Genomic DNA, 23,414 nt, shown 5'->3' on the forward strand with positions numbered 1-23,414 from the left:
TTCCCTCATTGGAAGATTGCAATAATGATATTATATTAGGACAATTAGGCTATATCTAATAATCAAAGAAGTTTTTTAATGAGGGAAAATAAAAAGTCAATTAATCAAGATGGGTCATGGTGCTAATAAAAAAATTAACCTTCATCTTCTTGAAGTTTTGACTAACTTCTTTTCTCTTTCATTTTTAAAATTATTTACTAGTTACCTCCTCAGGAGTAGACATGCTTTTACAACAGGCAGAAAAAGATAGATGAAATTCAATTATTCTCCCCTATACCAGCAGAAAAGGAATTCTCTGAGTTTCTCTTTCTAATTTCAAAAAAAGTAAGAAAGATGAATGGAATATGATGGCTTCTTTGTATTTCTCTTTCACAGAATTATCTGAAATACTGAAGGTTTTCATTTCTTTTGTTTTACTTGGTTTTCCTTTATTGGAAATTACACGCACGCGCGCACACGCGCGCACACACACCCACACATGCACAATTTATTTTTAATTACTCCTCTAAGGATTTTCCTTTAATTTAGAAAGAAGCTCCAATCATATCCCATTTTATGAGCCATACTGTTCTGGGCAGCGTGTTTTTGGCACATCACTTGACTGTCTGTGCTCCCTGAAGTCAGAGCCTATGTGGCCATTTGTCAGTTCTATCTACCCTCAGCACTTCTCACAGTGTCTAGAACATTCTGTGCTAAAGAAATGTTCATTGGAAGAATCCTTAAAATATACTTCTATTTTTTTCCCTTGAAATCAATTGAAATGAAAAAAGCTTTGGCCTTTGAATTGTAAATGCATACAACACCTGTCCCTGCTTTATAGAGGTCCTGGAGGAAATAGTCGGATATGTTAACAAGGACGTTTAGAGAAAGTCCGGTCTGGAACTGAACTTCCAGCTATCATGATAATGAAAATCAGCTTCAATCAGAGCAAAATCCACTCATGGCAAAAGGCCTGTACTTTGTCAAACAGTATAATGAGAGAAAACGAGAATGAGATCCTTCAGATTTGCTCTTTTCCACTTCTTAGTTAGCCAGGGACAAGGACTGAGTTCATGCACTCTGGAGGCTCTCTTTCCTTGTTTCCCCTCCTCGCGGGGCTGACAACTGGGTTTTCAGAGCTTCTGAGTATAGTGCTCCGAGGATGGGAAGAGGGAATGAGAGGAGATGAGAAAATTGGACCAGTGAAATTCTTATTAGCAAACAGGAATTTATATATTTTTTTAATTTTAAGAATGACAAATGTATTATATTTTATGATTGAAGAAAACAAAGTTGTTTGGTTTCCTAACAGTATTGTTAAATAATTTTGTATAATTCTATAGCCCAACCATTCCATATCATGTTTTTGTGGGAATAACTGATCACGGGCGACTTGATGTAGCCGATCATAAAATAAGAATAATCCATCAACTTTCTTACTTGCAACTTTCTTAAGCTGAAGTATCTAGGTAGCCTTTCCTATAATCTACCCTACAATCTAAAGGTCTTCACCTCAATTTAAATATATATATGTGTGTGTGTGTATACATATATACACATATGTATATTTCCTGAATATAAATTATATCCATTTGTATATATACACATATCACAACAATTTTAGGTCAGTTTCAGAATTGCTTCCGGAAATTCTAGGGGTATAACCTAAGATAATTTAGGGGTATACCCTAAGTTATTATGTAACTGTACATAACACCGAGGATACTATTGAGTGCCATTTATTGAGAACCTATTATGTGTCAGACATTATGCTTATTACTTCTGGTTTATTACTTCTTCTATTTCATAAAAAACCTAAGGGAGTGTTATTATTATTCTTATTTAGCAGAAGAGGAGATCATTTTAGAGAAATCTCACAACTTCCAAGAGGCAGGGCTGAAATTCAAACCCAAGTTCTTTAGGACTTTATTCAGTGGCCTCCTGAGCCAAATTTCAGTGTCAGTACCTTGTTATTATTAGTTCTTCTTGCACTGACAGTTCTCAAAGAGATGATGGAAATGACTTCTAGTTGAAACACATGGTGAGAAAGTGCCTTCTAGATCTTTGAAATTGTAACCAGAACATCCCGGACTGTTTCAACCATTATCTACATTTACAAAATATGTTCTTTTCTAAATTAAAGACGGACAATCATTGTCATTCTGACAATTTCCCCCCAGTTTGTCTAAAGGATAGGAAGGTTCTGAATAAAGTGACTGATAATGTCTGCCCTAAAATGACACTATCTTTTTCAACCAAACTAATTTTGCACATCAGTCTGAGACCTATCTGGATGAGTGATCTGGGTGGTGTCCTGAGATGAGGGAAGTAGTCATAATAAGCAATCTATCACAGGATCCAATTTACCATGATTCTGTGTGCAAGGAAACACGAAGTTTCTGGCCACTAGAAAGAGTGCGGTGACTAATCCTATTCTTTACAATATTTAAATATCTATACCTTTCAAAATCAGAAACAATCTCTTTTGGGCACCAGCTCATCAGGATTAGTAAAGATGTCAGATTTTAATGTTGCAGACGAAACCAAATCGTGTACCATTAATATTCTGGGTGGGATTAAAATTCTCATCAGCCCATTGCTACAGATGGTGCTAGCTTCACCTCCCCAACTAAATAATACATTTAATATATAATGTAATGAGATGTGCAGAAGAATGTGCTTAGTTATGTATCTGAAAGCTACCCTTAGCTGACCATGTAATGATGTACCATGTTGTGAGCTCTATTAGAAGACAGTTTCCTACTACTGGCAAAGAGAGGAGGAAGTTCTCACATTGTTGCCAATGTGGGAGAGCAGGCCAATAATGGCGTCCTACTGCATGGAGCTGTCTTTGTGGTGCAGAAAGTATAAAGGCATGGAAATGTTTCGATATGAGGTCTAAGTAAGAGAAAAAGACTAGAGAACTATGGTATTTAGGATGACATTCATGCCCAGTACTGGACATCTGGAAGGTCAGTTAGTTTCTTGTGAAAAATGACTCTAGATTTTACTTTTATTTGTAATAGACGACCCAGAAGAACTTAAGCCATGGTTATCACATGAGAAGTAAAAAGAATCTTAGTGGACAAATTATATAGGAAAAACCAGTTACACCTAATTTCAGGGTGGTATTTCCTTATTCATATTTTTTTCCTGTTTTTAATATTTTCTACCTTTCAGTATTCTATGCCACATATCTGACAAACCTGTTCAGTAATGTTGTAATCAGAACAATTTGCTGGTGGCCTAATTCAATAGATACCAACATGTAAAAAGATGCAAATTACAGCCCAAACCAAATGGCAGGTGAATATACACAAATAGGCAAAAAAATAAAAATAAAAATAGACATTACAGCGTAGCTTGATACTGAAAGAGAACCAACTCTACCTTGCATTCTGGACAACCATGACTTGACTGCATTGATTCCGAGAGTGAGAGTGAAGGATACAACAGGCAAGTTGGAAAGACAGGAAGAAAAGAAGTTAGGAACAGAAATAAGGAAGAAAATACGAGAATAATAACTGGAGGAGCTACACCTTAACAACATGAGGCAGAAAAGAGTCTTGGAGCTGCGGTGAAAATAACAGCTCTAAGCCAAATAACAGCCAAATGCCTTGGCCACTGTAATCTGTAGGAGTAATTTAAGGAAAGGTTTTCAGACTGAATAAAGGTAGTTGATTAGCTCCCTGTGGGGCAAATCCCACCCAGCAGGCATGCTTTGTCTGACAAAATATGGGGGATGGCTTTAGGTGGGAAAAATCACTCTTTATTTCACTCTAGTTCCCTCCTTCCCTGTTACTCATTCCAGAATAACTGACATATTCCTGTTATCTGCCTGCCCTTTCAGGTTATTCAAGGATGTAATAGTCTAATTGAAAAAAATAGTCTAAGTAAATCTGTAATAAATAAAAGATAGGGACTCTCATAGAGTATAAAAGGTGATATTCTCCAGGATATTATTAGAGAAGACAGAAAGTAAAAGACACTGCTTTATTTTCATTCATTCATTAGCAGATGCTAATTAGGGATATACCCTTGGCAGTGATTTCTTCTTGTCCCATAATATTGTCATTAAATTAATATTAAATTAATTATTTATTTAATTATTAATTAAAAATTAATTAAATAACAGGGAAGATCTAATGACCCAATCAAAAGCAGAATGAAGTTATCAGTTTGTTGTCATTATACTCAAATTTAAAAAAGATAGCCAAATTGCAGTTGTAACTACTAAAGATTTAAATGAACATAAAATGAAAACTCCCCTTTCCTGTGCTCTATTGGTGATCCCTATATATTAGATTTAATGAATTAAAACTAGAATCACAAAACCAGCAATTCTAAATTTCTACATAAAAATCATTAGGATGAAATTAAAGGCTGTATCCTTAATTTGATATAACACCTGGAAATTTTCAAATTATTTTCTGAGTATATTTGACAGACAAAACTATTGGCTCTGCTTCCTTGGCTCTGTCACTATTGACAAGAAAAATTAATCTCAAAAGAAATGGTGATCTGCTGGTGGTAATGTAATTAGTCAACAAACAGCAGATTCAAAGGTAACAAATAACTCAGTTTTGACCCTGTTCAAACAAACCAGCTATAGTCCAAGAACATGCTTTGTATGATTTCAGTACTTTTACATTTTTTGAGGTTTGTTTTATGGCCCACAATATAGTTTTTCTTGGTGAATGTTTTTGGTGCGCTTGAAAAGAATACATTATTCTGCTATTAATGAGAAAATGTTCTATAAATATTAATTAGGTCTTCAAACCAAATAGGAAATTATTATGAGGCATCTGGGGAAACTAAGGAGTTATTTAAACATTTAAAAATTATAATGATTATATGTGGTATTTAAATGAGTTATCTTTTAGAAATACATAGTAAAATATTTGCAGAAAAAAGTTATGACTTGAGATCATTTTTTTAAATTTAGATTCAACTAGCCAACATATAGTGCATCATTAGTTTTTGATCTTTTAAAAATAATCTATATAGAGGGAGTATATGAGGGTAAAAATGAGACATGATTGGCTAGGAAGTAACAGCTGTTGAAGCTGAGTAATGAGTATGTGGTAGGTCACAACATTATTCTTTCTATTCACATGCAACAATTCAAAATTTCCAAGTAAAAAGTAATATTTAAATGTCAATCCTCAAGTTAAATGAAAAATGAATAAAAATAAAACCAGAGCCTTCAAATTACCAGTCCCAAATTCTTTTTATTATACCCCCAATTGTTGATTATTTATGGTTCCATCATGATAATTTGGCTACGATAAATTGTTCAGATAAGGTATAAGGATCTGTTGGGTCCAAATCACTGTTTTGAAGCCATCCTTGAGTACTGATTTATATACCAGAATATAGCAATTTGCATTTATCATGTGAAAATTAAACATCTCCAACGAGTACTTGCTTTATATGAACAGTTTGTATATCACATGAGATTCAGAGATATTTTTCATCTATTTACCAAATATTTTTACCATACTTTGTAAACATTTTTAAATATTCCACATTTCAAATATTACTCTTATTTTATAATTTTTAAAACAATGATTTGAAAATACACATATAAATAAGGAGACATCAATAAGTCAATTAATGAACGTGTAATGGGCTAGATAATGATATCCTATAAGATAAAACAGTAATTTATGAATTGCTGAACAGTAGTTTTGCAAATGAATTTGGGCAGGTAAAGCTAAATTCTCTAAATCCACCACAAATAATACCTTAAATGATTTCAGAGTCCATCTGATTGGTTATAGTGGTTTCTAGATTCAAAAGACGGACATGTGTCATCAAGACAGGATTTAGTATGATCAAGACTCTCCTGGAACACTTCAGGGCTTAACTGCAAATTTTTATTTCCACCTTATCTAATAATTGGAAATAAATGAATATGACATGTGAATAAAACTGAGGGAAAGATATTAAACTCTTTAAAACTGGAGACTAGAAACACTAACACTGGTTTTTAATCCATGCAATACAATCCTTAGAAGACACTGTGTCTTTACTCACCCTCTCCCAGGAAGAAGGTACACTTTCACGAAGGGGTCCGAGTAACCGTTGTTGTCTCGAGGGACAAGGTTTCTTGCTTGGAGAATATGGATTATGAGATTTCCAAGATCATAGTTGATTTGAAGCTTAAAGGGATATCAAAATATTCCATGAATATTTTTTTTTGTTTTAAGAAATCTAGAATATGTTATTTTTCAATAATATATCAGTACTTTTTTTTTAGTCTCATAAAGAGCCTCAACCTTCGTTTCCATTTTACTTGAAACTGAACAGACTAGTGTATGTCTAATTTAATTGAGAGCTCCCAGGCACATGCTAATTACTAGTAAATGTGAGGTTCATTCTTTCCATGGTTAAAGTTCCGGCCTGTCTAAAATTCATTTAGAAGAAAAATCATGCAGTGAATGGCTAGTTAACATTTGTAAACTAAATTTATACTCTTAGAAAAATGGTAAATGTTGTTAGCGTTCATGAATACAATTACCGGGATTTTGAAAATAAATCAATTGATGAATTTGTTAGAAAATGTCTCTTGCATTTTACCAAATAATTAGCAGTAGGTGGAATCATTATTTAAAAATAGAGTTGTTAGTCTGAAATGTAAGAATATTTAAGAACTTGTGGATTTTATTTCTTTGTATATTACGTTATATTACCAATAATTTTTTCTGTGCCTGCTTTTCTAATAGAGCAGAGTTTAAGACAGTAAGATCTTATTCTTTAATTTTAGATGCTTAAAAGGGAAGAAGAGGCCTTGCCTCCTAGATGTTTAATGGTATTACACAACTATCACTGAATAGGAAAAGATAAACAATTCAAAGAAATATTTGCAAAGCCTGCATAATTCAAGATAATGAAGTTAACTAATTTTTCTCCAGAACTTAAATATTCTCATGGCATCATTTTGAATAAGCCTTAATTTTGCCTGATGCTGCTTTTGTTTATCAAATAACAGAAAGAAATGGATCTATATTTCAGAAGAAAAAATCCATAAATAAAAATACTAATCTATTTTTTATAACCATAGGAAATAGGTATGTTGTGCTCATGTTGAGAATGGGTTTATGTAGAAAAGCCAAACTTTATTTAAAATCTGATAATTAAAATAATTCCTAATTTTACCACAACTTTTTTCTGGTTACATTTTTTCTGGCAGAAAAGGAATCTTCTGTTGTTTTTTTCAACACAGAAAAGCTCCCTTCGATGATCATGAAAGTAATGGGACATAGAAAACAAAGTGCCACAAAGGAAGACATTTTAAAAATGGGAATTTTTGGGGCACCTGGGTGGCTCAGTGGGTTAAAGCCTCTGCCTTTGGCTCAGGTCATGATCCCAGAGTCCTGGGATCAAGCCCCACATCGGGCTCTCTGCTCTGCGGGGAGCCTGCTTCCTCCTCTCTCTCTGCCTGCCTCTCTGACTCCTTGTGATCTCTGTCTGTCAAATAAAATCTTAAAAAAAAATAAAAAAATAAAAAAAAAAAAGGGAATTTTTGTACGGCAGTAACTGTGTCCTCTAATGGGGTATCAAAAAATGGAATTATTCTGCAATTAATTTCCCTGAGATTTAGACCAGCTTCCAATTGTTAAGGAGATGTTCTTCCCTATGTAGTCTTGGCCAGCCTTAATGTTCACTTTCATCTGGTGAGGCACCAAAGCCATTTCTTATTTAAATGAAAACTTGCAGGCTACCTAAGAAAGTGCTTTCCAGCACTGATCCTGCAGTGCCTTAGAAAATACTCAGCGTTGCTCAGTGTTACTTCTGAGACAGAATGAAACCGCCCCGGTCACCTTCCACCCTGAGCTACCCCAGAGCTGGCAGATTCATTTATTTGAGTGTCCACATAAGGATGCATTTGCAAAAAGGTTTTGCTACAAGGAAATAAATAAATAAGACATCGAATTCATGAGAAAATACTAAAAAATAAAAGAAAATGGCCTAAGAGTTAAGAAAGATTATTAGAGTAAATTTCCGCTATAGAATTAAATATTACTGCTCAAGGGAAAGGAAAATGAAAGATGAAAAAAACAACCCCAAGCCAAAAAGAAACAAAGCAAGTTAAAAAATAAAAAATGAGAGAGAAAAAAAAAAATCTAGGGATCAGCAAATCAGGAAATTTAGCATTTTCTTGGCTGCTGGTGAAACCAAGAAAGATTGGGTCTGGGTTTATTGAAAGGGGGAAGAAGCAGCAAGGCTGTAAGGTGTGCAATGTGGAAGGTTCCAGGTCTGGGCTGCTGGATCCTCCTGGGCGAGGTGCCCGCATTCTGTGCTTCTGCCCCTTCCACACTCATACTCCACTTCTGTTGATTAAAGCTTCCTTTCCATTTGTGTCCTCTCCTTTATAATATTTCCTGGATGCCACTGCTGTATGAAATCTTAATATAGATTCCCTTCAATTAGTCTCTCCTTTATTCCACAATATTTACTAGTGTCAGTCACCCTAGTGTCGTGGCTAACACCCCTCAGCTTGTGTTCAAGGTTCTTTTTCACTGAGTTTCAACAATCTACACAGGGACATTTCAGGGCCTCAAAGCTGACCCCTGCCTTTTGTTACTCTTCGGCAACAGGAGCTTTCCTTGAAGCATTTCTTCTTCCAGGAACACACTCCCCCTTTCTCAGGGCTTATCCTCAAAGTAGTTCAAGTCTGTTGTCCTTTGTGAAATCATTCAAGAAAACTTCCTCTAGACTGTGTAGGAGACACAGCTCTAAGACTTATTGTGCTTCCCCCCTTATCTGAAAGTTGCTATCTCCAAATTGATATTATTTTGCATTGTGTTACTTATTCCTACATGATTTTTCTTATCTATCCTGAATTACGTCTTGGTATCACCTAAAGCATAGTTTTTTAAAACATTTCTGACTACGATCCATGGTGAGAAATTGTTATGATACAATACACACACAGAAACACACATTGATAGATGTAAAAAAGAGTGATTTCTACTATTTTTCTTCTATTTTCCTGATCAAACCCCCCAAGTGGATTTTATGAATTACAAACTGGTTATGATCCCTGGTATGAAAAACTCTAATCTAGAAGAAATATTCAGCGATTATATAACAATTGTTGGTAGGAGGAAGAAAAGAGGATAGCACTGGACTCATGAAACTCAAAGAGGAATCTTCACATTCCCAGAAGAATCTGTCATGTTTGAAACACGTTCAACAAGTATAAACTGAGACAGAAAACATACTGATACTGTTAAGGCATCAGATACATATCAAATTATACAATTACATACCTATAATTACATTATAATTATAAACTATATATTTGTACTAAAATGCTATCCTATAAAATCGCATTTTTCCTTCATAGGTCTGTACTCAGGTGTGTATGTGTGATATATCATACATCTAAAACAGGAAAGGTCCTAACAGTGTTTACAATTTCAGCAGACCAGGGTAGGCAGAAAAAACAACCAATGAAGATGGCACAATGATGATTTTTAAAAAACTTCCTTACCTGAATTTCCCCTGTAATTGGATGAGAGACAACCTTCGTTGCATCAGTGGGCTGCAATGTTAAAAACATGTATTTTATTAATGGATACACCTTTCACAAAATTTACCATTTCAACTTCCTTCTGGAATTAATTTCTATTTGGTCAGAGCACCCCGCCTGCAAAATGCATTTCACCCATTTGGCTGCTTAGATCATGGGGTCTACTTCTCCTTCTCAATATGTATTTAATATTACAGATACAGAAATCTCTTTTTTCACTTTGCTCAGTCTGTTTTGAAGTTATAACTTTATATCTGTGGGACTGCATTTTCAATTACTTAATGAAATGAGTACTTTGGTTTAAAGTACTCAATTTAAGCATTTACAGGGTTTAAAGATCTATGGAGAAATGAAAAAGACACTGTTTTTAGAGGCCCTGGGTGGCTCAATCGTTAAGCGTCTGCCTTCAGCTCAGGTCATGATCCCGGGGTCCTGGGATCGAGCCCTGCATGAGGCTCCCAGTTCAGCAGGGAGTCTGCTTCTCCTCCCCCACGATTCCCCCTGCTTGTGTTACCTCTCTCTGTCAAATAAATATATAAAATCTTAAAAAAAAAAAAAAGGACCTTGTTTTTAGATAATGAGTGCCTGGGAGCACAGAGGGTAGAGAAGTCCATCCCTGTGCTCCTTCAGTGGGTGCTCAACCCCTGCCTGCTCCCTTCTAGAGTGAAGCACCCAGACAATGGCTTCTCTGTATTTCACATTACTTAATTAAAGTTCTATCCTCTTCTATATAAGTTCTCACTTCCTTAGTAAGTTCCTTATGTCAGTAAAGCTTTAAGAACAGTTAGGAATGTGATCTGGTAAGCTGGTTCCTAACGCTGAAGAAAATGACTGATGGCTGACTGCTGACTTGTTACATTTCAATGCAGTGTTTGTACAAATGGAGAGCTGATGTCCCTGACTCAGAGACAAACAGCTGCAGGTGGTAAAATAAAAGTTTTGAAGATAAAAATTCATGCTGAATTAGTTTAAGCAAAATAATCATTTAAAATAGTCATATACATAGCTTATATAATTTAAACATGTACTTAAATAATTTTGATTCATATTTTACTTATGACGAGTGAGAAGAAATCACTTGAGTATTAACAGATTAATAATTACTTAGGAATAATTGTTTAGAATGTTTACTAGATGGTATTCTAAGTATCCAAATGTATAATTATGCTAACTATATTCAAATATTTTAGTTTTAATGCATTCCATTTCAATGTTTTGTAATTTAATACCTAGTCTCATACCTTAATGAAAACACAAAGGAGTTAAAGTCACAATTCTATAAATTATCTGAAGAACATATGATATATGTGGACATATTATCTGACTGAGGGATATGCCAGTTTCAGACCATCACTCAATATTTCCCTGATTTCTCAATATAAATTCTTTAACATTGTAGGTTTGGAAAACAAATGAAAAAATGCATTGCCTTTTATGAATACCTCATGTTGATGGGTCAAGAAATATCACTAAATTTATCTATTCATTCATTCATTCATTCATTCAGAGAAAATATTTCAAGAAACTATGCCAGCTAAACGTTGGAGATAAATGCCCCAAGAAATGAATAGGTAACAATCTCTTTCTTCAAGTGTTACCATCTAGCGAGTATATATTTCAATTAAAAATGTACATTTAATATTATATACATATATATCCCAAAAGTGATTAGATTTGATTATTGTTATTACTGGTAAGAGCTAAGTAATCTCTATATCATCACTGAAGAGTAGAGTATAAGACCATAGTAATTTTAAATATTCCAGCAGTTACATTAAAAATGTAAGAATTAGCCAGTGAAATTAATTTTTAATAATGTATTTTATTTAACTCAATTTACTCAAAGTATTATAATTACACCATGAAATCTATATCAAAATTGTAATGAGATGATTTATATTCTTTTGTTCATAGTAAGTCTTGATAATTTGGCATTAATTTACATTTACAGTATATCTCAGTTCAGACTAGCCATATTTCAAGGGCTGGATTGTTACGTGTGACTATCATTATGGACAATACAATTCTACAAATTTTTATTCCAGCAAAAATACAGTAAAACCACACAGGCCACATTCCTGACATGGAAAACAATTACTGCATATCATAAAACATGTCAATTTCATTTCCTTGATGTTTGTCCTATTATACTTGTTTTCATCTTCTATTCACTGCCAAAACAGTTAACCTATCACAAAAAATCAAATTTTGCACCTCCGTAATAGTACAGAGACTCACAAGTGCCAATGATGCTTTAATTCACAACATTTATTTATTTTGTTCCTATACTGCATAAGCCCCTCTACCATGTGATTAAATAGCACAGAGAAAGTAAGAAAGGGGTTTTGGTTCTTAAGGAGCTTGCGGCCTAACTAGGAAGACTAGTAGCTACAATCAAGTTCCAAATTGTTGGGGAGCCTGGGTGGCTCAGTTGGTTCAGTGCCTGCCCTCAGCTCGGGTCATGATCCTGGGGTCCTGGGATCAGCATTGGGCTCCCTGCTCAGTAGGGAGCCTGCTCTTCCCTCTCCCCTCTGCTTGTGCTCTCTCTCTCACTGTCTTCCTATCCCTCAAATAAATAAATAAAATATTTTAAAAAAGCATACAAATTGTCTTAAGAGATGCATAAAGCATGGGGCACTTCAGAGGGAGGAAAAAAGGAAAAAGGCTACCTTCTGATTTTAAGGCAGGACTGGACTGTGGAGCGATTTCATGTACAAAGTCTTCCTGTTATTCTTACTTCATTTTTGCTCACGGCTTATCACTGACTCTTCATTTCCTGCAGACTGCAGTGTAAAAGCCAGGCAGGGCACCTAATATCCTCCAATTTACAACCATCTAGGCTTCTCCTTTATTTCTTATCCCTGTATTTTTTTGTACACAGACATTCTCAGCAGGCAATTTCTGTTTCTGAGATTTTTTTTTGCATGTCGCACTCTCTGCTGGGAATGTTGGTCCCTGTAACCCCATTACTGAATCAGTTCATTAGCTAAACACCAGCTTTCTCCATCTCACTCTTCAAGCCCTCACTGCATTTTTTAATGACATCCAACATTATATACCTTTGTTGTCTGTTTCTGAATAAAAGGGATTTGGGGGGACACCTGTTGTGTTTTTATACTTTGCAAAACAAACTTTGTTTTCTGAAGTCCAGCAGTCGGTTTACCCAAGCGTAGCCTGTCCCTCTCATATATCTTACCATGTAAACAGAAATCTTTATTCATGCTTAAATAAGAGAATACTTTTTCCAATATATTTATTGACCACAATGAGAATTTCCCTAGTAAGTATCAAATCTATGAAGAAAAAGCTACAAACTGTCTACATTTCATCTGCTTTTATAAGGTTAAAAAACTAATTCTATGTTTTCTTTTAATAGCTCAGTAGCTTGGAAATAATAGTGTCATAAACATTTATTTCAAATGAAGACTTGCAACAAGGGAAAATTTATTAATATAGAATTAGGGATAAAATTCAAAATGGCAATTTTATATTACTGGTTTTCCTTATTTCTTTTTTTAAGATTTTACTTATTTATTTGAAACAGAGAGAGAGACAGACAGACAGAGACAGCAGCAGAAGGAATATAAGCGGGGGGAGCAGGAGAGGGAGAAGAAGGCTTCCTGCTGAGCAGGGAGTCCAATGTGGGCTGGATCCTAGAACCCTGGGACCCTGACCTGAGCCACCCAGGTGCCCCTCTTTTTTTTTTTTTTAAAAAGATTTATCCATTTATTTAAGAGAGAGAGCGAGAGCGCATGTGTGTGAATGGCAGGGGAAAGGGCAGCAAGAGTCTCAGGTAGACTCCCATGGAGCGCAGAGACCAAGGTGGGGCTTGATCTCATGACCCTAAGTCCAGCACCTGAGCTGAAATCAAGAGCTGGACATTAACAGACTAAGCCACCCAGGCTCCCCAGTTAGTATGGCATTAGGTATAAAATTCAAAGAGGCAATTTTATATTACAGGTTTTCCTCATTTCTCATTGTCCTACATTCTTTATCTCTGTGTCCTTTATATTTTTTATTTAAATTACCAAATCCAGTGTAATATGTATCCTGTGTTCCCAAAAAGATGGAAGGCTAATGTGCCATATACAAAGGAGCTCAGATTTATGTAACAACTACAAGAAGCAGGAATTATGAAGCATCAGACACACTGTGCATATGCCTCATAATAATAACTGCTAAAATACTTAAAGAGATGTAGAAATACATCATTGTCACAACACTTTGATCAGTTATATACTAAGAAATGGAAATTTTCTTGTTTCACTCCAATGAGAAACCACAGGAAAAACACCTTAGAAAATGATACTGGAGTTCCTCTGTCCTCGTCTGAATAAAGAGCAAGAAAATAAGTAACTCAGAGTAACTTCTCACCTTGCTGCTACTATGTTTCTTTTTGCTCACGGAGGGGGACCCCGGTTGCCCGGGGCTGGGAACGGAACTGGATCCCGCTGATGTAGGGCCTGAATGAACGTGAGATCCTTTCTCCACGACGGATGACAGAACCAGCGGTGATTGTTGCAGGGAGACCTTCTGGAGCTCTGCTGCCAACTGCTTAGGATCAACCCCTGGGGATTTCGCTTTATCTACTACAACAAAACGGAGTGGCTATGTATCTCCCAGTTTCATCATTACTCAATACCACGGAGCTTATGCGAGTTCTAGATGACAAGGTAATTGACATGCACAGATGGATGAAAAGTTCTACAGGCCTGGGTCTGTTCTTTAGTGCAGACACCCAGACTCTGAGAATGCTGGCTGTAGCAGAGGAAATGGTCAGTAAATACTGGTTAAATGAAGAAAGAAGTGATATTTTTTCATGGAATAATGGATCTACATTTAGAAGACTCTAGTTGTCAGCTCAGAAAGAGTTAAATCTCATCAGGTCCTTATGAAATTACATGTTGATTTTGTTTTTCTTTATCATGAAAAGACAATCAAAAGGTTCAAGAATGAGTGTTCCATAGTCCAGTTATGCTAAAAAGAATCAAGTATTATCTAAAAATGCTATAAGATCCCAAATAAATGGCTCCATGGACTGCTCTGGCAGGATGAATTTATTTTTTAAGAATTAAAAATGTAAACTCACACAGCAAGAATTCTGTATGAATTTCTTTCATAGGTCAAACACGCAAGTATGTGTTCTTCTAGAAAGCTAAAAAACGTTGCTACAGTGCTTTTGATTCTGCTTATGATTATGTAGATAAATAGACATTGGTCTATAAGTATATTTTGCCCATACACTATCTATGCTTGTGTTTATATTTTCATCTACGGCTTCACCTGCTCCTACAACTGTCATTACACTTACATCTTCCCCTTTACCCCTGGTTGAAAGCAAATGACTTTCACCTACCAGCTTTTGGTGGCTCATGAAGTTCCAGGTGCTGGGGATTTTCAAAGTCTGAAAGCATATTGAGGTCCCTAAAAATTTAAAACAAAGAAATTAAGAAAGAAATTGAGGAAACCGGAGACAAAAGTCCCTTTTTTTCCAACTACCCTGATTTTTTTTTCAGTAGGTAAATGAGAAGTGGTCAATGATATAAAGCAATTTCCAAGCATGCTCGCCCTTCTAACCAAATATATATTTGCAATGCTGTTAAAAGTCAGCTGATAAAAATGATTATTTAAGGTGAAATCTTTATGGATTAAGTGTAAGTTCTTTTTGAAATACTATACATAGACATGAAATCTAAATGGGTTCAGGTTTTCCTTTAAATGAAGCATGTTTCAATAAAAGCACAAAAGGGGAGAACTATTGACATAATCAGACACAAAATTAGCTGAATTCTTTCTATGCTTTAGACTTTGATTCTGAACACAAGAAATCTATAAAACTTGTATTCACTTTATTTTCTAATTACTGTAAATCTTGCTGACTGGCAAAGGTTCCACCTTAACAATTTTAAATTAAAAGAGCCATGAATAGCCAAAAAATGGAAACAAAAAGATGGGGAAAAACTCACAGTCTTACACATATTTCTGCTTCCCCACTTTGCTGACTAATGATACTCTGCACTTCTTCATACGTTTTAGAAGTTAAAGGAATTCCATTCCACTCCAATACTTGCATCCCTAAAAAGACAAATGCAATTATAAAATAAAACATGTGTTGTATTTCTAGTTGGGGTCCATAGGGCATAGAAGACATTTAAAAACCAACTCAGCACACCATTTCAGAGAACACAGTTCAAAGTTCTCTGGAACATTAATACCACAACCGTACGTAGTTTGCTTTCATCACTCACCTGAACTCATCAAACATGTCTATTACAACATGCAAAATGTTGGTTTTGAAAGCCTATTAAGTATTACCAAACACATGCATTTTGTTTACACTGCTTTAATAAAGAAAATATTATTGAACATATATTACTTAGGCCAATTTTGTGTCAGAAAAAAAATACCATTACAAGCATCAGTATAATTTTCCCATGGGGAACAAGCATCTAGAAGAGTATAAACTTCCATATTCCATCATGGAATGGGAAAGGGGGAAGAAAGTCATTAATAGCTTGTTGTGAAGGTCCCCTTGAGAAACTGTTAATTGCTTCAACTTTGCTCAGATAAGACAGATTTCCATGGGGAATTTTTTCCTTTTTCTTCACTGCATGCAAGGCATCCCTGAGTAGAATTAGTAAGGCATGTTACAGAGAGGACAGCTTCATGGCGGGGCGGGGGGGGGAGCGGCAGTGGCTGGGGTGTGGCCTGTGTGGTAGGACAAGGCCCTGTGCTCAGAAAGGCCCATGCTTGGTTTAATGGTTCACTGTAACCATTTTGAAATTCTTAATAATGTTTCAACAAAGAACACTAAGTCTTTTTTTTTTCTTTTTTTGTGCTGGATAGCCTCAATTATGCTGCATTAATTAGAGGGCATTTCATGTTTCCTCTCTGTCTAGAAAGATAATTTTCACTAAAATGTAGCAACAATTTTTCAACATTTTAAATTTTGTTTCTTTGCTCCATTTCACATGAGCTGTCAAAATAATCTAGGAGTACATATTTGGCATGAATCATCTGGTCCTAATATGTATCTATGTGAAATGGATAGAAATTAGATGAAACTATTCAAGTTATAGTGCCCAAATATTTGTGAATGCTACTAGCTTTACCTAAGAAAATAAATGTATGCCCTAACTGAGTTATAATTGAAACAAAAAGAAACACTTGAACAACTGGGTTTTTAATGAGCTTCACAGATGCCTATGTGACATTCCCTCCTGCTCACCATTGGCTTCAGTGGAAAACTCTAAACATGGCATAACTGAAATTTTGAAAGTTTTAATGATTTTGATATACACTGGAAAGCATATTACTGGTTGCAGACAAGTATGGTAAATTCTTTTACTACAGTGAAATGGCAAAAAAAGTCCATAAAATATCCACAATAACACAAACAAAAATGGCTTTTCTAGAACTTACTCCAACAAAACTTTATCTTCAGATGGGCCTTAGGTTTAATTCAACAATCCCAGGCTGTTGTACATATAAAATGAGAAAATTACATAAGAGACAACGATGATATCACTAAAGAAAAATACAGCAGTACAAAAGGAAGAGCACACTGGAAAACACACTTTTTAAAGAAAAAGTCAGCATAAAGAGTATATTTATATACAGGTGATTTTGAATTGAAACAAATTATAGTGTTATAATTGCATTGTCACTTTTCGGCAAGAGCATATTCTATGAAAAGAAACAGCTGTATAATCTTCATGCTTCTTTTCTTGGATTAACTTGTTTATTTTTCACCTCTCAAAATAAAGGGGCAAATTTACAAAACATAATTATTTAATGAAATTAAAAAATGCTTCTAGTATTACAAAGGGAAAGCTATTTAAAATCTTTAATAAAATTGCTGAAAAAAAAACCCCACAACAAATAACTAGAATCTTGTGTAGAAATACACCTGAGGCCATAAACTACACCACCTGTTCTGTTCCATGATACACAGACCAAGCTTCTTTTCTCCTCATTCACTTTTCCACCAGAGTTTGTGCAGGACTGTGGTTCAAAAGATTTTGCCAGTACTTGGTTCCAATGGTGAGTATCAGATACTACAGGGAACGTGGTGACTTGCGACTAGTCCTTTAGTAACACCTTTCCTATCCACCGCCTCTCCAAATACCTAACAAATCCTACAAGAACCATACTAAAGAAACCAAGTGAATATAACCCATCACTCCTTATTAATTCATAAGAAGGTTCTAATAATTGTAAGAATTAAGTATGATATGATCTCAAATATAACATTCTTGAAAAATGTTAATTGCAAAATCCTATAAACTATTTTGAAATGCACATAAACATTTGTTGAACATGATCATGCTATATTGAGGTTCACTAAAGTAATATTTTATCATTTAATTGATTAAATGGAAGCAGAGTCAATCTGAAGATAACTGTACTCTGACTTTGTTTTAGAAATAATTCCTGGAATACAGTGTACACATGCATGTCTATATCTATTATTCAGCATTTACATTTTTTTATATTTAAATTCTATCAACATGTATGTTAATGAATTGTTCAACTTTGATAGTGGACAGGTGATGTTTCAATTATATCCCTATAAAGTACCTATACTAATGGCTTTTAATAGGAAAACTAAGACCATCTGAATTTTTATTCAATGTGCAACAACTGACGACAGGATTTGTTGCTTACAATCTTATACTTAACATGTTATCAAACACCAAAAAAGACAATAGTCAGGTAATGTTTGAATTAAAAAAATATCACTCAACATAAAACATTCTCAACTATGGGTTTTTATAACTTCTGGGATTCCTTAACTTTATATCTCCTAAAACTGGTAAATGCTATTCTTTATAATACACAATTTCATGTGTGTTATTTCTTTGTCTATATTTATTATTTACCCTTACATCACAAACATCTTATGGATTAAAATTAATGTGCTAACAGTTGAAATCTTAGGTATGTCCAAACACATATAAAATCTCATGACTTTTTTTTTTTATTGCACAACTATTTTTTCTGGACCTAGTAAGTGGCAGGCACTACACAATTAGTCACTTATGTGGTGATCACCACCTTGTGTCTAATATTGTATGCTGTCAAAAAAATTAATAAAAAATGATACTCTACTAGAAAAAAGCAGAAACATCCTGGCAGTTAGTAAAACTAAGATGACCCAGAGAGAAAGAATTTTAAAAGTGTTCAAAGTATATATAAAATGACCCAGACTCAGGGACGCCTGGGTGGCTCAGTTGGTTAAGCAGCTGCCTTCGGCTCAGGTCATGATCCCAGCGTCCTGGGATCGAGTCCCACATCGTGCTCCTTGTTCTGTGGGGAGCCTGCTTCTCCCTCTGCCTCTGCCTGCCACTCTGTCTGCCTGTGCTCGCTCTCTCTCTCTCTCTGAAAAATAAATAAAATCTTAAAAAAAAAAAAAGACCCAGACTCAATAATGATTAGAAAGTACAAGTTAAAGCAATAATGACATACTCCTTAGTTCTCATTGTATTGCAAAAAGTTTAAAAACCAGAAAATACCATGTGTTGACTGGGATGTAGGATCAGGGGACCCTGACTTCAAAGGAGATTAAACTTACTGGATGATGTTCAGATTTACCCAACTCTGTGATGTGAGAATACTATGACTATGTCACAGGAAAATAAAACAACCACTTGTCTACAATTTATAAACATGCAATTATTTTAATGGGAATGCAGATAAGTGCACCCCTCTGGAGGGCAATGTAGCAGAACATCATGAAAGTAAACCCATGTATACCGTATGACTCAGAAATCTTGCTGAGTGTCTATTTGTGGGCGGAGGCAGTATCAGGGGAAGTGGGACAATGAGAGTATAGTAAGTGTTCCAGATGGAAATACCTGGCAAGGGTGCAGAAAAAGACCATACCAGGTGTTAACCAAAAGGTGGATTCACCTTAAAACTATTTTCCAACTAAAACCAAGTGAGAAATAGGATCTGTCTACAGGATAAGGACATTTCATGTACATTAAAATGTTACTTGTACCCAGTACATTATGTATTTTCCAAAAAAAAAACAGAAATTACATAAATTATAAATAGTTGCTCATGAACAGAGGAAGGAAGTGGGAAAAGAAAATGAGTTGAAAGAAAATGAATGAGTTAATAAATGAACAAAAAAACAAACACGAAAACCAAACACACCTACACACACACACACACACACACACACACACACGAGGGAAACTACATGAACCAGTGAGGCTGGCATGCTATGGAATGAGAATCTAATGGCTTTGGGGTAATAGAACAGAACAAAACAAAACCCAAACTTAATTTAAAAAATAAATGTATATTATAAATTAATAATACTTTATGTTGTACTTTTCTCCATTGATATTATTAACCATGACTATAGATTAATTTCCTAAATCTGGACATTTGCTTTCAAAAGGCGTTTATAAATCAGCAGCAGCAGCAAAAACTCAGAATCTGAAATGGTCATTTGTCTTGGGTTTCTAAATTGTGAACAAACCTTGCAAGTGAGTTTCAGGGGTCCAATATATTGTCCACATCAGTTATACTAATTACTCATTCATTTTCAAGTGATGGAATGTTAATATAAGAGAAATACATAGATATATTTTATTCTATTATACAGTTTTTTTTTTTAGTATTTTAGAACTTTAACCAATTTATACATTAACATAAAGGAAGGAAAGGAAAAAAAAATGGCAGAAGAATGGAATATCAGGGAGGGAAAAAAGAATGGAGGAAGGGGGAGAGTAAGGGGAAAAAACAGTATTTGAATAGTGTCCTGTCTATTTACAGGACAAAGGAGACTCCCTCAGTCATGACAAGACATTAAAAACTCAGATGTATTTTCCCGAGAAAACTCATCTAGAAGCATAAAATCTTAAGGTTGTAAAGTATCTTCTTGAAGAGCTAATCTCATAATAATGTTGCCATTTTTGTCACTGTCGTTATGATTGACTCTTATTTTTACTCTTGGAATACATAGTTCTATCAAAACTTAGAGTCTTGGTACATAACGTATATAAACCTGGAGGGACTTTCACTGAAACAGTCTCTCTCTGTCTGCTTTTTCCCTCCTCACTCTCCACACTCTAGAGGTATCCATCCTTAGGGATTTGCAGGAGCCCCATTTCCCTGGTTCACCTAAATGAGTTGAATTTAAAATGACCTCACAGGGTACTTGAAGTAATAAGCACTGGGTGTTACATACAATTGATGAATCACAGAACTCTACTCCAGAAACTAATAGTATACTATAGGTTAATTAATTGAATTTAAATACAATTAAATTAAAAAAAATGATTTCACAACTTGAAGAGGCCATCAGAACAACTTCCATTAACAAGGACAATGATTCCAGAGATACACTGAAAGGAAGATAATCTGAATTTCCTTTTATTGAGAATGTAGTCTGAATTGCTTCAAAAGGGCTACAATAAAATGTTACATTCTAGTTTTTTAACCAATAGTCTAATAATACTTTCAAATGCAATGATGTGAATGTGTCTGATATTTAACATTAAAAAATTAAAATCTACCCTTCTTTTAATAAGGAATATATACGCTATTTTCAGAAAGACAAATACTTTTTCAGAAATGTGTTTTAAGATCCAAGGTACTGCTGATTGCTGATACTTTCTCTTCTCCATAATCATACTGTGTTCACATTTAGCTTGGGTATTTACTAGATGTTGTAACCTTCAGCAAACTGGCTAATTTGCCATCCTTGGCTTCCTCAAGGGGGAGGATATTGCTAGATCACTTTTTTAGTTTATTTCGACTCTACGAGGGGGAGAAGACTATGACTACGGCACAATGAAAAAACAACTGGTTGTTTATAATTTATGAAAATGCAATTTTTGAGTGGGAGCTTTATATGAAGATGTGAAAAAATAGTTTGGATTCTGAAATTTATACACTGTTTTTCATTATTTTTCCTTATCCACAAATTTACCTTACATATATACTAAGATGTTAAGCATAGGGATCATGTCATCTAATTTTCCTCTTCTGCATTCGCCACCTTCCCTCTCACTGCCCTCTGTGGTCATTGTTCAGGTTCTCGGGGCTGGTGTTGACGCCCCAGGGTCCCCAGGGAATACCCTATCTAGTTTATCTTCTCTGGCCATTGCCACATTTGTGTCTGGATTGGTTAACTCAGGGGCTGGAATACTCAATTTGTAGTCTGAATCAATATTTGGTTTAAACTTAGAAGCCGGGCTTGCCTGGGTGGCCCAGTTGGTTAAGTGACAAACTCTTGGTTTCAGCTCAGGTCATGTTCTCAGGGTTGTGAGATTGAGCCTTGCATCAGGCTCCACATTCAGTGTGGAGTCTGCTTGAGATTCTCTCCCTCTCTTTCTCCTACTCCCATTCCCTCTTTCTAAAGTAATAAAAAAAAAAAAAGAATCAGTGCTAGTGCCAAACTAAAAGCTGTTTTTAACCTAAAATACTAAAATTTTAACTCTATTATGTTATACATTTTTAAAAATGTGATAGATCACAATATCCTGACTTCATAGTATATTGATAATAGAATTAAACTCCTTAGAATATTTAATGTAAATTTTATAAATATACATTCTTCCAAATTTCAGTAGTATTAAACATATATATTTGTGTGTGTGTGTGTGTGTGTGTGTGCATATATATATATATATATATATATGAGATATGAGATTTGGGGTAACTTTCTACTTCTTTGCTTAAAACTATTGCATATTTTTATACTGAGTAAACAAGCCCAATATAAATGAAACAGATTGTTAAGGAAAAGTATATGCTATGATAATACCACCGATAAGAGTTCTTTGAGTAATGTTATACAGCTTATATAGATATATAACGTGGGACCTGAACACAGGACCCTGAGATCAAGACCTGAGCTGAGATCAAGAGTCAAACACTCAACTGAATGAGCCACCCAGGCACCCAATTTTTCGATAGCTCATAATTAAAGAAGTTGAATTCTGTATTTAAAACTGTCATTAATTTGGGATGGGGTCTGGAGTGATTCACTTCCCATATTTCTTCTTTCATTCACACTTTTTATAAAAACAAGCAAAGTAAGCAAAGTGTGGCGTGCATATATAAATTATATATAAATATAAATAACTGCAAAATAAAAAAAAATTCTCACAACATTGCAAATAGGAAAAAAAATTCCAAGAATTATCAAAGACAGCAGTTGAATAGTCTGGGCAGGCCCACTATTTTTTTCTAGGTTGAATACACTGAAATATTTAGAGTCAATGACTTCTATACTCACAGATCTAAAATAGGTTTAGTTCTAATCACAAAAAACAAAATTACAAAGAACATAGATTCACACATGTTTGCAGTATTAATGGTCAACAATAAAAAAGTCACTGAAAAAGAATTACATAAATAAAATGTGTTGTAAAAGCAGGTCACAACTATTTTATAGACTCATGTTACAAAGCAAGCAAGATCCTTGCAGACGCTCTAGTTTTCATTTCTTATAGAATACATTAGAAACATGAAACATGAGGTGACAGGACTTACAATAGCACACGGTTAGTTAATGGTAGTGCAGAAGTATGAACTTCATCTATCGCTCAGGCCAATGCTAGTTTCAGCAAATAGAAAATCTCATTCAGTTTATGCTAACTAAACCTACCTCATAGTGCATCTACATAGAAATGGTGCTCAAATATGTAAAACCTAGCACAAAGAACACATACATTTTTTATAATTCCATCTTAATTATAATAAAAAGATAATTAAAATGTATTTCTTATCTATATAACTATTTTTTCTTAAGATTTTATTTATTTGTCAGAGAGAGAGAGAGAGAGAGAGAGAGCACATGCAGGCATACAAGCAGGAGGAGCAGCAGGGAGATGGAGAAGCAGGCTCCCTGGCTTAGCAAGGACCCTGATGG

General features: G+C 34.8%; 1 protein-coding gene across 5 annotated transcripts in view; it reads right to left on the minus strand.

The window, feature by feature from the left end:
• The window catches only part of PCLO (piccolo presynaptic cytomatrix protein), a 414,175-nt gene that overhangs the window by 73,588 nt on the left and 317,173 nt on the right, over positions 1–23,414 (minus strand). For 2 of the 5 annotated variants that reach the window (XM_047694735.1, XM_047694733.1), the window contains exons 11-16: positions 15,487–15,595; positions 14,877–14,944; positions 13,895–14,109; positions 9,482–9,532; positions 6,019–6,143; positions 3,370–3,396 (exon numbers count right to left, since the gene is read on the minus strand). In XM_047694735.1, the coding sequence (XP_047550691.1) occupies positions 3,370–3,396; positions 6,019–6,143; positions 9,482–9,532; positions 13,895–14,109; positions 14,877–14,944; positions 15,487–15,595 (595 nt within the window). Of the gene's footprint in view, positions 1–3,369; positions 3,397–6,018; positions 6,144–9,481; positions 9,533–13,894; positions 14,110–14,876; positions 14,945–15,486; positions 15,596–23,414 lie in introns of those variants that run through there. The other 3 variants (XM_047694734.1, XM_047694736.1, XM_047694737.1) reach the window with 3 other exon arrangements.

The sequence above is a fragment of the Lutra lutra genome, chromosome 11, assembly GCF_902655055.1.
Source record: "Lutra lutra chromosome 11, mLutLut1.2, whole genome shotgun sequence".
In the NCBI taxonomy this organism is placed as follows: domain Eukaryota; kingdom Metazoa; phylum Chordata; class Mammalia; order Carnivora; family Mustelidae; genus Lutra; species Lutra lutra.